Genomic DNA, 15,296 nt, shown 5'->3' with positions numbered 1-15,296 from the left:
ACAATTTTTTTTCCACCAGGCTTACCGTTCCCAAAATTCACATTTCCACTGATCTGAGCTGCTCTTATGCACCCAGTACTAGAACAGAACAAAGTGCAAACCATTCTTTCAGAAGCTGCCTGAAAGCAGCTGACCTGAAGGCCTACTGATGAAATCAAATCACAGTTAAACACACATTTAACAAAAACACCAGCCAAGAACATCAGAGGCAAATTTTGTTAGCCAGAGTGATGGTCACTGACAAGCACTCGCCCAGAGATACAGCAGCAAAATGTGGAAACAGAAGATGCTGACACTGCACTGTCCTCGATTCTAGCACAAGGACTGTCCCCCTTCCACCAGCAACGCCTGGACCGGTTTCTTCCAGCCTCCTCCTGTCCCCCCTCACGTCCCCAACTCCCTCCCTGGGGCATACGTGGAGAGCAGAGGCTGAGGCTATGATGAACACCATCAGCGGCTTATTTTGAGCTACTTTCGATTCTGAGAACCGTGAAAGCTCTGGAGTGGCTTGAACAATTTTATCTGGCCCTGACAACCCTCTTAAGAATATATACCCAATTTTCCTTCCACCTCCCTATCACCTCCTCCTAATCTGACTTCTGTCTCCTCCAGAAACTGCTTATCATGCTTAAGTAAACAAACATAAATAGAAGTTTTTGACTAGTTGCAAAACTCCAGTGCCGAACAGCCCACGCTGCATTTCTGATCTAATCCCTATTTGCACACACCAGGATGTTCCTGAGAGATGAAGGCCGAACTTGGTTTTGCTCTCTTCTATCAATGTCCTGGGTGTCCTTGGCCTACACCAGACACAAGATCTGAAGCATTAAGTACATTTTCTCTGCATTTCCCAGGGTTACATTTAATTCCTCATATGTGGAGAGTCTGGTTTTGTATATAATCACTGTTTATTTCCTTAGTACATTTTCTATCTCCTGCAAGTGTGCTGTCAAATGTTTAAAAGCCTTCTATTTCAAAGCACAAGTCGATAGGAAAAGATGGGAGACATAGAAAATGTAGAAATACGTCTTTTAAACAAAAGCAGAATGTGGTTTAATTCAAACCGAGCTTCTGAATTATCCCAAAGCCAGTATGCAAAACCACACTTAACAATGTAGACGGCACTGTGAACGGCAACTTAATGAATCCACACAGCAAAGCCACGTGGACCAAGAGAAGGCATTCTGCAGTATGATCGTTACGGCATTAGAGCTGCAAGATAACACATTAAAGGGGTTACATTTTCTACATGCTGCCTATTTTTAAAATCTCAATTTACTACTTCTTGCATTTTTTTCTTTTTTCTTTAAAGAACATTTGAAACGATTCTTTAAAGAACATTTGAAACGATACTTTAAAGAACTAGTTCATTGTCTCCTATCCGCTGACAAGAAATAAGAAAGTTGCAGCAGTGACTAAATGAAGAATTACCCACTGCTAAGTATCAGCATAATTTGGATTAGTAAGACCTCTACTTTCAGGCAGTGTCAGAATTATTACTCTCTAATTCCAAGAAGCTGAACACATTCAAGCGTTTCCATTCCTGAAAAATTATCCTACTGACAAACTACGAATATACAAGAAGCCTGGAAACAAGTCTGTGTCCAGTTCTGAAGAGCTCGACCTCACTGCTTGTTTCATGTTTCTGAAACACTTTGCTGTCGGTGATTTATTTCACATCCATGTGGCCGGCCATTTGTTTATTCTATCGCATGCCATCTGTTTTTCGGTAGAGAGGTTTCAAGTTCTTCTCATTCCCTACTTCATATCCCACGGAAAACAATTTATAATAGACATAGATTTAAATCATTTGGATACATGTGGAGCTGGTAACTGGAGCTGCCTTTCATTTCTATTTGGCAAATGCTTTAATGGGATTAGCAAATCGTGTTATTATGAGGTACTTATGGAGACACACCACCTTCTTTTTTTAAACAATGACAAATGATGTGAACAATTTCATTTTGGGTGTTTAACAGCCACAGAGAAGATTTTTACTAAGGTTACAGGAAATTTCCCCAAGAGACGATAAAGCCCTACTACAAACCCTGTCCATCTTTTATTTCTGAGAGTCAACAAGTATGTGGATCAAGATGTGGTCGGGTCTACAGTGAGGAATAAATATCAAGTTGCTTCACTTTTCAGGGAAAAGTTATCATTTGACCCACAGATCTGAAAACCCTGGCTAGTTCTCCTATCTTGTTGGCATCCTCCAAGCTCTCCAACAGTGGTCTCATTTGCCAGATAATCACAAACCCCCGGACTTCCCCAAAGAAAAGTTCATGCCACAAACTCCAGCTCATCAACACCGATTTATTCCCAGTCTAGAGCCCACTTTGATTTGCTCTAAAGAAAGAACCAACCATTCAGAGAAACAGCTTCTTGCAGAAACTCTACAGATGATGATAAAAGCATTAATTACCATTTTTACAAGGATCCTCGCTGCTTTGGTGGAGAGGGGGTATCTGATGGCAGGACCCAGCAGCTATCCACAGTTCATGGCTGACATCCAAGGGCTGAGAAAGGTCCATCTTGAGGTCCACTTGATTTTCATTAGTCCTTAGCAAAGCAGAATGAGACATATCTCGGGGGTACGTGGCATCCTGATGGATATCTGATGGAGTTGGTTTGTTGAAAGTGTTAAGTGACATATGTACTAAAGCCTCATTGATGAAGAATGAATTTTCATGACATAAACTCTCAGATCGATTAAGTTCCATTACCTGTGTGAGCAAAAAGAAAAAATACAGTAACTTCTCCAGCAATCTGTGTAAGTTTTATAAAGTATTTATTCTGAATAGAATTTAGCAGTCAAGATTTTAATACGAGTGACGTCGAAAAGGATATTACCCTTGATCCTTCCTCCCATCCCCTTTTAATGGGCTGGTACCAAAACCTTCCATTCACAATGCACAGCGTGTTTCAAAAGAAACAAAAATCAAACCAAAAAAACACAAGCAGTGGTGCTCATCGCCACTAAAGTGTGTCTACTTTAAGGGAATAATATTTTCACTTTGGCTAAATAAAAGGTGAAAACATTCATGTATACATAAGGTATTTGCAATAAATGTAATTTAGCCAGTTTGAAAGGAAAATCAGATGTAACAGATCATTCTTATAAGCTTACCAACTTTTACAATTTTATGTACTCTCAATGAAAAGTATGTATGTGCACCTAGTACAGAAAAGTAAACTCCTGGGACAAATGGAACTGCCAAGCATGGTTAGAGAGGACGCGAAAGGAAACACAGAACCTTTGGAAAGATTTTATCCAGTACAATCGTTAATTAGTATACGACTCATGTTAACTGTTATTAGGGAAATGAATTTTGAGTTTACTAGGTCAAATTTACAAAAAGAGAATCAGCTTGGAATAACAGAAAAATATTATACTTATTACATTTAGTACCGCTGCACATTAACAGCTAACTGATCTACTAAAAGGTCAATCTAAACAGAACTCTGATGACTAGAGCCTATAAAGGGGGTCCTTCAACTAGAGGAAAACCAGCATTGCTCGCAGTGAGCACGCGTCCAGGACAAACTAGCCTTAATGGGGCAACTTGCTTCTGTGTTTCTTCCTTTGCATGAGGGCATCTCAGAGTCCATGAACCCATGATCCAGCAGCACCGAGGCCCTTCAAATGTCCCTATTTCAAGTCAGGATGCCTATGCATTGTCTCTGAAGGTTCCCAGCCTCTGCTGCCTACATACTGATGAACTCTTGTGAGCTCTTACAGGAGCAGCAAGAAGATGGATGTTTGGTCAATGGCTCGACAACCAGGACGAAACCCGTCTCTGGGAAGCTGCCTTACACTCTGCTTTCGTAGGCACGGAAGACACGTACCTCCATGCTTCCCGGGGAAAACGCTGAGGGAAGGCTACTCTGCCGGCTGTGTTTCCAGCCGCACAGCAGGCTCTGCTGGGCCCGCATCCTCTCCCGCTCCCTCTCCACCAGGCGCTGGCCCTCCCGCAGCCGCTCCAGGTTCTGCTGGTACTCCTGGAGCTGCTGGTCCAGCTCCCCGCGGCTCCTGAGCAGCAGCTCCTCCTGCGACTGGCACTCCCGCTCGCGCTCCTGCAGCCAGCTGGCCTTGGCCGCCTGCTCCCGCTGCTGCTGGTCGCACCTGCGGTGCCAGCGCTGCTGGTCCTGCTGGAACTGATGCTGGAGCTTGTGGATGTTGGCCAGCTCCTCCCGCCGCTTCTCCAGGTTGCGGTACCTCTCCTGGTCCTGAAAGGGGCTGCCTCGGAAAAAGGGGCCGGGGGACAGGCTCTCCTGCTGCTGGAGCACAAGCCTGTGGATCTCAATGTGGCTGTCCTGAATGGTCAAGGCGGCCTGGCGGAGCAGAGAGGAAGAAAGTGAAGGCTTCCATGTTGTTTGCACCTTGGGGTGGAATGACCTCTAAAAATCATGACCCAATTATTCTCTCTTAATATTTCTGTCCCTTCCTCTAAGTTACCTCCAGAGACTGACCTTGGCCCTGCAAATAAGCTTGTCTGCACTTCCTCAGTGGTATGGCCTGGGATTTATGTACAAAAGAAATAAAAGCACAAAAGCAATACTCATCCTCTCTTCTGGAAACATGGTTTATTGCTGGTTGCTGGATAGTATTTAAGCAAGTGTTCTGAAGAAGAATCCAGTACCTAAATTCATGAGACTCTGCATTCCTGTGCTATGTCTCATTTTCTTTCTGAGGTCTCTGGAGTCAATAATTCAGGAGAATTTAAGAATCTATATAAATCTGGTAGTACCCTTTGAGCCTCAAACCAGAAATTACTTAAGCTATACGACATATGTGGAGACATAAAAATAAAAGTCAACCACTTGGAAGCTTTTGGTAAATAATCTCTTTTATGATATAACGTCTGCGAAGACAGTTAATATCTTATTTAGGAGATATGTAAGTGGAAAAACTAGTCTCCTTACTGTTGCTTCTTTGTATTACAGCGGGAGTGGCACACAGAAAACACTCAGCTGAAATTCATTTGCTTAATGGACGGCTAAAAGGAGGCTGTGATGATTAAAGGAAGACAGGTACCCTCAAACCCAAGGGGACATCACTAACTAGATTAAAAAAACATTTCTAGTTACGGTATCTGCCTATGAAAAGTTTGGCAGTATCACGGGAAACAACTGCCAAGTTTTAGAAGGATTCCACAAAACCAAGAAAAACAATCTCTGCAAATGCCCTTGGAAGCTTTTAATTTTAGAAGTTCCCATTGAAAGCACAAAGAAGCAGGGGAGGGACAACTTGAAAATGGCCACATACTGGTTATGTGTGTGCGTTGTGACCCATTAGGAGAAGTTATTACTCTCCTGGGGATAAATTCTCATTTTTCTTTCCTAAAAATTTTAAAAACTGTCCATATAACAGACGCTGGGAAGATGGGGACTTGACCAGTAGTTCGTTGCTAAATCAGCAGTTTCCTATGCTTCCGAAGGTTAAAGAACTAATACGTGTTTTAAACGGGTATGTGTCTTGGAATGAGACTCCACAATGTATTCAGTGGGGCCTTCTGAAATAAAATTCATGTTTTTAAATTTGAAAATCAATTCAGAAAATTTCAAATTCAGATGAATATTCGATTAATGTCTTTCAGCAGTTATTATAAAGGAAACAATGACATCATTGGGAATGGGCCCTAATTACTCTGATCTTTAGACATGAAACAATAAGCCATTCAGGACTCTGCTGACCTAGCTAAAGAGAACTGTAGACTGAACATCACCACTTAATTCTAACAGATCCTAAGGGCATCAACACAGTAAAACAAACAAGCAAAAATCCAGTATTTTCTATGCCAACACTGCCACAGGCAATGATAATGCTCATGTAAGGATTACAATTAGATTAATTAAGTGCTACCATGAAGTATTCTTCATATCGACTTAACAGCTGGGACAAGACCACTCTTTCCTGTGGCAGACAGGTGAAGTCTGAAGACTGGATATTCATTTTGGCACTTAGAGTTTATATTTAGGACAGAGAACAGCACTTGCTTTTCAAGTTTAGGGAAACTCCCAGGTCCCTCTCTCTTAACTTTTCTTTGCGGAAGTAAGTGTGTCCTTCCCTTTCTGCCTGGCCTACACCTCAGCCCTAACTCTGTTCTTCTAACACAGGGATCAAAGTTCATTTTCATCTGATTCAAAAATGCTTATGCAAAAGCTTTCATCGTGTCTAAGAGATTCAGCTTCAAAAGAGATGGCGGTGCCATGAATAGAAATCTTCCAAAGCCCATATCCTGAGACTAACTCAAAAGCTTTGGTGAAGAGAACCCACTATAGAGTCGTATATTTCCCATGTTGCTTCAGCCTAATGTGTTGCAAAAACTAGGTTATTTAGGTCACCCAGCTTTTCTGAGCCGTGAATCCACACAGGGCTGCATTCAAGGTTGAAAAGAGCTACGACCTTATTTCCATCAGGCGACACAAGCCAGGACACTCAGAGTTTTTATATCGCAAAAGTTAATGAACTATACTCAAACTATATCCCTTCTCAGCTAAAATTTAAAAGAAAGAAGACTTGTTTTTCATGAGAAATTCATCTCTAAGAATATCCACCCCAGAACGGCATATCTAATGTAATGGCATTTCCACTACATCTGAGTAAGACAAGGATGCTTATTATGGCCACTATTACTTAATACATTTCAGAAGTTGTAGCCAAAGCAGTAAGCCAGGATGAAACTGATGTCATTACTGAAGAATAGCCATAATATTAACACCTTCAAATTTTTACTTTCTTCCTGGAATACTCTAAAAATCAAAAGAAAAACTATTAAAACAAACAAACAAAAAGCAAAATTCAATCAGTCGGCCAGTTAAAAATATATTTTAAAAAATCAATACCTTTTTCATACCAGCAACTGACATTGGGGAAATATAACGAAAAAAAAAACAGTATCTCAGGAATAAACTTACCAAAAACAAAATACATATATACATAGTACCTATATGAAGATAATTACAAAGCTTTCCAGCAGAACATAAAATAACTAACATGTTCTCAGAGAAGAGAACTAATTATTGCAAAAGTGCCAATGCTCCTCAATTTAATTCATAAATACAATAATATTTTAATTTAACTGTCTTAGTAGAAGGTAAGAAACTGGTCAGAGTGATTCAAAAGTTCTTATGAAAGAACCTATCGATAAGCATAGAAAAATAGTAAGAGGAGATTAGCACTGTCATGTTCAAGTGTAATTCAAACCTTTAATAACTAAGACCTGTGGTGCTACAATAAGAACAGGCAGATGACCATAGAACATAAAACAAGTCTCGATGCAATCAAAGCATTACTACGAAAACATCAAGTGCAGCACAACTGCATCTTTTTCTGGGGAAAACTTAAAATCAGACTTTATTTTCTTTTAATATTCAACAGATACAAGATACGAAGTAGGGACGGCAAATACACCAGTGTGGGGGGAAAGTATACGTATGACTGAATCACTTGGCTGTGCACCTGAAATGAGCACAATGTTGTAAATCAACTATACTTCAAGTAAAAACTTTTAAAAAAGGGTTTTCTATAAATTTGTCTATACACGTTGCTTTCATAGCATCTTAAAATATTTTTTAACTCATAAATTAAGCAACTGGATGTATTCAGCCTTTCTTGTCCATGACCTAAGGGGAGCCCTACAGTCCTAACTGTTATGATGTCTGTCTTTCCCAGACAGTGAACCGTCTGAGGGTAGACTCTGGGGCCCACCTGCCTCCGTGTGCTCAGTTCTCAGCACAGTGCCTGGCCCAGGGAGGCCCCTCAGGACATGTTAGCTGGATGAACCAACAAAACAATGAAGGGGCATATGAACTATTTAACTGCCCCAAAGGCCTAAGGCCACATGTGGAAGTGAAACAAGTTTAGGTGTGAATTTAAGTTTTCACCAGAAAATGTGAAGTCATGCCACACTCACCTACGAGCTTCACTGTAAACCTCAAGCCAGATCGTAGTCATCAATATTTTTTAAAGATATGAACTGTTTTATGGCTTCAGAGAAGAATGGTATAACACGTAGTAGTGGTGGTGCCTCATGATTACAAAACCAGGTGACGCTCAAAGCATCTAGCTGAGTTACGCTTGGGCGGCAGGGGTGGGAGGGTGGTGTTCTTTTAAGATCATTCACTGCCTCTCAAATGTTCTAATTTTTAAAGTCTGGGACTCATCAAATAAAGGGAATTGCATGAAGGGAAACATTCACAGGGTCCAAGACTAGAGGAGCATAGTTACCTGAAGGCTGTATAAGAGTCGGGTTAAATTCTGTATCGCTTGTATAATCTGGAAAAGAAGATCATTAGTGTCAAATTCTTGCAAAAGCGTTCACTATCCACAAAGAGAGGACGGTGACGTATTTAAGGTGTGCAGAGCTTACCTCTGACTGGGAAGAACCTGGGAAACTTCTATATTCCACCTAAAACACATAAAAACATACAAAAGTGAATACTCTACTTTTGAAAAGCTGCACTACTAGTGTTCCACAATGCACGACCTCAGGGCGGTCACTTGACCCTCTCTAAACTCTCCCACAGTGGCTGTTCCCTCCCAGAAATCAAAGCCCACAGAGGTAAACACCACCTGATGCGCGTTCCCTCTGTGCCAACTTGGTACGTGAGATGCGTGGCCACTTTCCACCCAAGCACCCCTTAAAACAACTGGGGAAGATGGCGAGGATGCACTGCAAACTCTAAGTGACAATACTGACCTCGTGCCAGCCACACTGTAAATGGCACTCCCTGTGCCCAGGGTGAAGCTGTCTCCCAGGCCAGGCTGGCCCTTGCTCCCTGGAGGCCAGATTTGGGAACTACAGACTTTCTGCCTGGTCTCTAACTCACTTTGAGATTTACGAAGCCAAAACAGCAAGTGGTTAGGAGAAGAAACCAGACCCAGAGAAGGCCCTACATGGGACCCTTAGCTGGCCAGCTCCAGGCCCTACTGCTCAGAGCTCACTGGGCCTGGGCATAGCCGCCTTGGTAGAAGCACTGTCAGCAGAGGCCGTGAATGAGGCTACAGGAGACCCTCTGCTCCTGGGGGAAGGCACCCACTGCCTCACTCATTGTCTCTCCACTGCACACATTAAGGACACATGTAGACAGTGAGGGTTTCCAGTTTCCAGAATTCAACATTTGTCCATACATGTATTGTCTCTTTTCTCTCACTGGGATGTAAGCCAACGAGTGGCAAGATTTCACCTGTGTACTCAGTGCTGTATCTGCAAACCTCAGAATGCTGCCTGGCACGTAACAGGCGCGCACACCCCTTCTGTACAGTGAGCACCCACTGCGTCCTCCACACCTCATGTGATGGGGCCACCTGACTCCCTGCCCTCCGAGAGTCTCAGTCTCGTGTGCACTGCTTGTGGCCTTGTCTGAGCAGCTTTAAATTGAAACCGCAAGAAACAGTTCTCGGGTAACTTCAGACATCGTTAAATTCAGTTAGTTTGGGCTCATGGTGCTATGACGCACTAGCCAGGCCTTTTCTTCCCGCCCCCTCACTCTTCCCCATTCTGCCAAGAGGGCAGCACCTTCAACAGGGGAAGGACAAACGATGGGAAAGGAGATGAAGTTTAGTCATTAGATCTGTGCCCAACCCCCTGGAAGACACGAAGGCTAAAGACCCCCGTTCTGGAGTAATTCTGGAGTTCTCTCTGCTCTTCTGGTTCTGTCCTTTTGTAATAAGAAGATCATATGGGATAGAATTTTTAAATTCTATAAAAATTAGAAACACAGAAATGAGCTGGATTATGCCGCTTGTAGTTACTTACTCCCGAGAACCACTAGGCTTGCGGCAAGACGGGAATGTTGAAGGAAGTCTTTCTAACGGAGCCAGCCCACCACCTTGTGGTGAATGTGCGCAGCTGCAGTTAGCAATTTACACACGGGATTTTTTTGCCATTTGGGTTACAAATTCAGATTTTTGAAAAATTCTGCCAGAAGTGCTTTTCTTTTTAACCTTGCCATATTAAGAAATAGAATTACAAAATATCCATCACATGCTATTTTTAACGTTTGATTTCCAATGATTCTGCCCTACGTATCAGTTCATTTTGCTTCTCAAAATGCCTTATGAATGGCAAAATTTTCCAGGTAGGCTCATCCAAAGAGGAACCTGGACACCTCATCCCTCACCTGTGACTGAATCAGGGAAGGGAAGGACAGGAGGGGTGAAGCCCCCCGAGCTTTCCATTCAAGAGAACACTGTTCTAACCAGCCCTGCTCTGCTTCCGTCCTCTAATAACATAGAAGCAGTTGGAACCACAGTCTTAAAAGTGAGGTCTGCACTGAAAAGGATGGACGAGCAGGAACATTTTCAGAAGAAAATAGGTTTGAAAGCTTACAGTCAAAGTAAGTGGAGCAGAATACTGCATGCATTCCTTTCTTCATTTTGGCCTATGATGTTAAAAAAAAGCATAGCCATATTTTCTATGGATTTTAAAATATCTTTGGATTTGGCTTCTCAATCATATGTAATATATACAAAAATACACACAATATTCAAAATGTTCCACATATCAGGATCTGACGATGTCATTTTACCGCGTTAACACATATTGGTACCTGTAATGTGGCTACTTTGATTTTAGATAAAGCTAAACTTTAAACTCTTGAGCCCCAGACAATCCTGGAGAGGCCTACTGGCCACCTCCCAGAATCATATTCTTATTCTGTCTCTGACATCTCAGTTCCATTAGAAGTTAATAGGATATTTCACACATTTAATTGTTATAACAGTGTGTTATAACCTATGTGTATAGTACATCAAAAAGAAAGAAGGAAGGAAGGAAAGGAAAGGAAAGGAAAGGAAAGGAAAGGAAAGGAAAGGAAGGAAGGAAGGAAGGAAGGAAGGAAGGAAGGAAGAAAGAAAGAAAGAGAGAAAGAAAGAAAGAAAGAAAGGAGCAAGCATTTGGAACTACTTTGCCCCAGGTAAAAATTGGTTAGGTTGGTTACAAGTCTATCACCAAAAAAGGTAGGTGACAATCGGGGCGGGGACAGGAAAACAATCGGAAAGGAGAGGAAGGTAAAAGAAAGGGAAAGAAGCCAGAACAGTCCAAACTCAAAATGATTTCTGCCACTTTAGCACCATCTGGTTGCACAAGGGCTTGGGTGCCCAGGACCACCCCTCAGCCTAGAGACGCTGGATGTAGCGGGTGAGAAGCGGGAGGCTGGCAGGGCGGAAGTGAGACCAGAAGCAAGAGCGCAGACACACAGATAAACGTTTGAGTTTTAAATCTTTTTAATAACTTTTCATTTGTTCTTTGTTTACACCTACATGACATCAGAAAAGCAAGAACATTTTAGAAAAAAGTCAGAAAGTTTAAGAATGAATACTGAAATTGAGGACAATTCAGGAAAACACTTGCGTGCTATTCACTGCCATGGACAGACCAGAACCCGAGGTTGTTTTATGACACAAAGCAACCCATGCTGTTTACTAACAAATCAGTTCACAATACCTTCTCCCCTGCATCAGGGACTGCCAGGTCGGCTCCCACACCCTGGGTCCCAGGATCCACATCCCAACAGCCTCTTCCTCCTGTCCCTTCTGTGACTAGTGCTGGAAGCACACCATTGAGACAGAAACAAAAAGGACATCATCAAACAGCAGCCAGCGGACTGGGTTCTTCTGTGTACAGCCGACACATATTCCAAAACAAGACAATCACAAGATCACACATAGCGAATATTCTTACACGAGGTGCGACAGCGGTACAGAGCCAGGTGCTGGGTTCCTGCCCTCAGGGAGCTTACATGCTAACAGATGCCAAACTGACCAACAGCCTCCACTGTCACTCATCTTTTTACTTTTCTTTCTTTCTAGCGGAGGGATGTCTGTGTGATGTCTGTTGTACCAAGAGGGTAGGATCTGGCGTCTCATTTTCACCTAATGGGAAGAGCTGCCTGCAAATGGTAAAATTAAAAACAGGCGCCATAGACGAAAAGCAAGGGCTGGCAGACTGGCTAGGGAGACTGGTCTGGGAAAGGCTCCCTCCTGGCCAGTACAAGAGCGGCAGACCATAAACAAGGTTAGCAAGGAGGAGGAGTCCAGTGGCAGGAATGAAACCTCTTTCTAAGCAGGTGAAGATGCCAGTACTCTATGAGCTCAGTCACACAGACTGAGAAGTTGTCATGACCTCCAAGTAATTCATTTTTTGAAATAATCTTCAAGTGTGTTTTTTCCCTTACAATTCTTGCTTATGCTCTAAATTCACCAATGCCGTAAATACTGTGTATTTAACACATGAAAACACAGGAATATTTCTAGTCCAGAAATATGTTTTAAGTACCAAATATAGATTTTCACTCCACCCATTTAATCTCTGGCAGTGGGATTTTGTTTATTTCTTTACCCACATGAACTCAGTTAAAACTTACATCATGCTCACCGTGCACGGATTAAAACAAGACTTTCCAAAGACCTTTCTTTCTTCATTGGAACCAGGTCCAATCAGGACCCTGGTGAAACAGATACTCACTTCATGACACTTTCTAATTTTTTTTTTTCCCAGTGCTATCTTGAAACTTTATTTCTGACGAAGGAAATACTTTTTATTTAAATTAATTAGAAAACACTTAGGTCTATGGGAAAAGACAGTCTTTGAAGATTCCAAAGGTCTCTTTTATTGCAAAGATGCTTTTGTTTAAGCCAAAACTGCTTCAAATTACATGAGCTAAAAATTAAGTTTATTTTGCCCAAGCTAGTCAATGCTTTTTCACGACAGAGAAGGAACATCTCACAGACTTTTCTGTCACTCAAAAAAATTGTTTCACTCTTGGGTACTATTCTTAATTCTTAGAGAGATGCCAAAAGTGTTACTAAAGAATTAGCCAATCTCGCTTCCCTTCATAGATATGAGGACCATCAGACGGGGAAGGGAGCTGATGGTGAGCCGGATGAAGGCAGAAGGATGGCAAGCCTCAGGTCCCTCTGCTCCTATATCCTATTTCAGAGTCAACAAGAGGGTGTCCATAATTTTACAGGAAGTAGATTATATCCATCCACCTGATTAGGTATATTGAGGACTAAAAATAGGGGGCTTGACTTGGTCTCCAGCCTCAGACTGACATGCGACTAACGTGGAAGGATCCAGTCCTCAAAGTCGATCATGGAACTGACCCATTCAGTGACAGATCCTCATTTAGGATAGTGCTTTTCACCCTTATCAATGTTATAAAGAGAACCAAACTCTTGCAGCACCGTGTTCCAATGCAGCCCAGCCCAAGACTAAAGCAGTCCAAACCCTACCAACCTGCCCCTCCTCTACATGAACCCACTGGAAAGAGCCTCTCAATGGTTCTAGCAGATGTCATGGGAGATGTGGGTACAGACAGGGAGAGCCCTGGTGGCGTGGTCTGAGGGGAGGGTGGGTGCGGCCCCGAGCAGCTGCAGGAGCCGAGCGGAGCCTCTCCCGCTGTCCCTGGGGTGAGGCTGAGAGCAGCAGATCCCTACGTGTATTTTTAGAGAGAACTTCCTCAATGGCATAATGAGGTTCTTCTTTAAAAAGGAAATCACCCAGGGCAGGACAAGTCCCCTGACGAATCTGGGCTGTGTCGAAATGAAAAACATATGTGCACATTCTGAAAATAGAAACCCAGGATTAGATAAAGTAGAACTAAGGGGAAAATAATTATTGGGGCTGGTGGAAAAAAAAAAGAAGTACCGAATTTAAAACCTTTACTGCTTCCATACATCTTAATTAACCAAGAGATGCTGTTAAAGAAATTCTAAGGCAGTTTAATCCTCCAGGCTCTAGCTACTGAAGACACTTTCTCTTGTGCATAGAAGACCTAGTGCAAGCACGGTTTTTCACCATCAGAACATAATGAAAGACACATTCTTCATGTTCATACCACAGGAACCCCTAGGGAATTAAGTATTTAGCTCACAGCTATACCTGTAACAATATAATTAGGTTCTGGGAAATTACCTAAATCAATTCTCTACATTCTATTTTTCTGTATTTAAAATCTATTAAAACGCTGCTTAGTAAGTGAATTCTGACCTGAATTAAAGGGTATGACAATATTTTGGCACTTCTGCCTTTACCACAACACCCAGCCTCATGTGTTGTGTGTGTGTGTGTGTGTATGCATTAGGTTCTAGTTTCCTGAGTTAACGTTTTCTCAGTTGATGATGTGAGATGAAGGTAAAAGCCTTGCTCTCTAATGATCTGCAGGGAGCCGCTTCCAAAAAAGCAAACAATGGAAACGCTCTTTCAAGACTGTCCTCAGTAAGTCACGCCACATGCGAGGCAGGGGAGGGTCTCGGGAGGGACGCAGCCTGCCTGGGTGACAGCGCTGTCACCTACCAGCTATTCTTTATGTCCTCTTTCCTGGAACACCAGGGTCATGATCATCCATAATGGAGGCTAGCATATTTATTCTCAGGTTTTTTCTAAAAAATACATTCAGTGCCCCCAAGTGGGGACCGAGCCGTTGTCTTCATTTTATGCAGCCACTGTACGCTGCAGGGACTGTGCTGGGGCTCACCGCAAAGGCTGCACGTTCACTTACAAGCAGGAGGCGATCCTGACGCACCCGGAGGGCTGAGCACATCCTGCAAAGCAGGCTCTCCGCAGCCTTGCTCCGATGACCGGCTCGCATCGCTCATCTGCGAGGCCCTCACTGCCACCTGCAGGCTCTCCGCTGAGGAGGGGGAAAACAAAAGTAAACTTATAGATATAAGTATATATATATATAGTTTAATAGACCAGGGGGTTGGCAAACTGGATTTGGCCTGCATTTGTTTTTATATGGCCCAAGAGCTAAAAATAGATTTTACATTTTTAAAGAGTTGTTCAAATACACAGCCATGCACACATATGTGCACAAAGAAGACTGCATCCCCAAACCTGTATACGGCCCGCAGAGCCTGGAATATTTACTATCTGGCCCCTTACAGGCAAGGTTTACCAACCTGCAATCTAGACCAATACTTCTAGCATCATTTTATGATAGAGAATAATTAAATTAAAAAAACCCAAACTCACAGTACACAAATCTCAACTACAACCTTCTGTAAATTAGTAGGCTAAAAAAAAACTTTCTGAAATTCAGTTAATTTAAATAAGTTATCAGGCAATAGCATTTTATAACTTGCTACTCAGAAGTATTAGTTATTCTTCAAAAGAGTATTTCCCCAAACATGCCTTCAATACAATACAGATTCCCAATCCTCTAGACCTACTGGATCAGATTCTCCAGGAGAGAAAACAGGGGATGTGAATTTTAAAGAAGCACCACAGGCTGCTCTTAGGGTCTGGTAAGACTGGGAAACACCACACCAAGAAAGGGAACTTTTC

General features: G+C 42.5%; 1 protein-coding gene across 8 annotated transcripts in view; it reads right to left on the bottom strand.

The window, feature by feature from the left end:
• Positions 1 to 15,296, bottom strand: part of ARHGEF28 (Rho guanine nucleotide exchange factor 28) — a 276,813-nt gene that overhangs the window by 25,395 nt on the left and 236,122 nt on the right. For 6 of the 8 annotated variants that reach the window (XM_032474203.1, XM_032474193.1, XM_032474199.1 and 3 more), the window contains 6 exons: positions 14,509 to 14,640; positions 11,451 to 11,563; positions 8,373 to 8,411; positions 8,231 to 8,278; positions 3,847 to 4,332; positions 2,423 to 2,723 (listed from right to left, as the gene is read on the bottom strand). In XM_032474203.1, the coding sequence (XP_032330094.1) occupies positions 2,423 to 2,723; positions 3,847 to 4,332; positions 8,231 to 8,278; positions 8,373 to 8,411; positions 11,451 to 11,563; positions 14,509 to 14,640 (1,119 nt within the window). The remainder of the gene's footprint in view (positions 1 to 2,422; positions 2,724 to 3,846; positions 4,333 to 8,230; positions 8,279 to 8,372; positions 8,412 to 11,450; positions 11,564 to 14,508; positions 14,641 to 15,296) is intronic. The other 2 variants (XM_032474196.1, XM_006195369.3) reach the window with 1 other exon arrangement.

This window comes from Camelus ferus, chromosome 3, assembly GCF_009834535.1.
Source record: "Camelus ferus isolate YT-003-E chromosome 3, BCGSAC_Cfer_1.0, whole genome shotgun sequence".
Classification (NCBI taxonomy): domain Eukaryota; kingdom Metazoa; phylum Chordata; class Mammalia; order Artiodactyla; family Camelidae; genus Camelus; species Camelus ferus.
The sequence above is the reverse complement of the archived record's forward strand: the minus strand, read 5'-3'. Positions and strand labels throughout refer to the sequence as shown.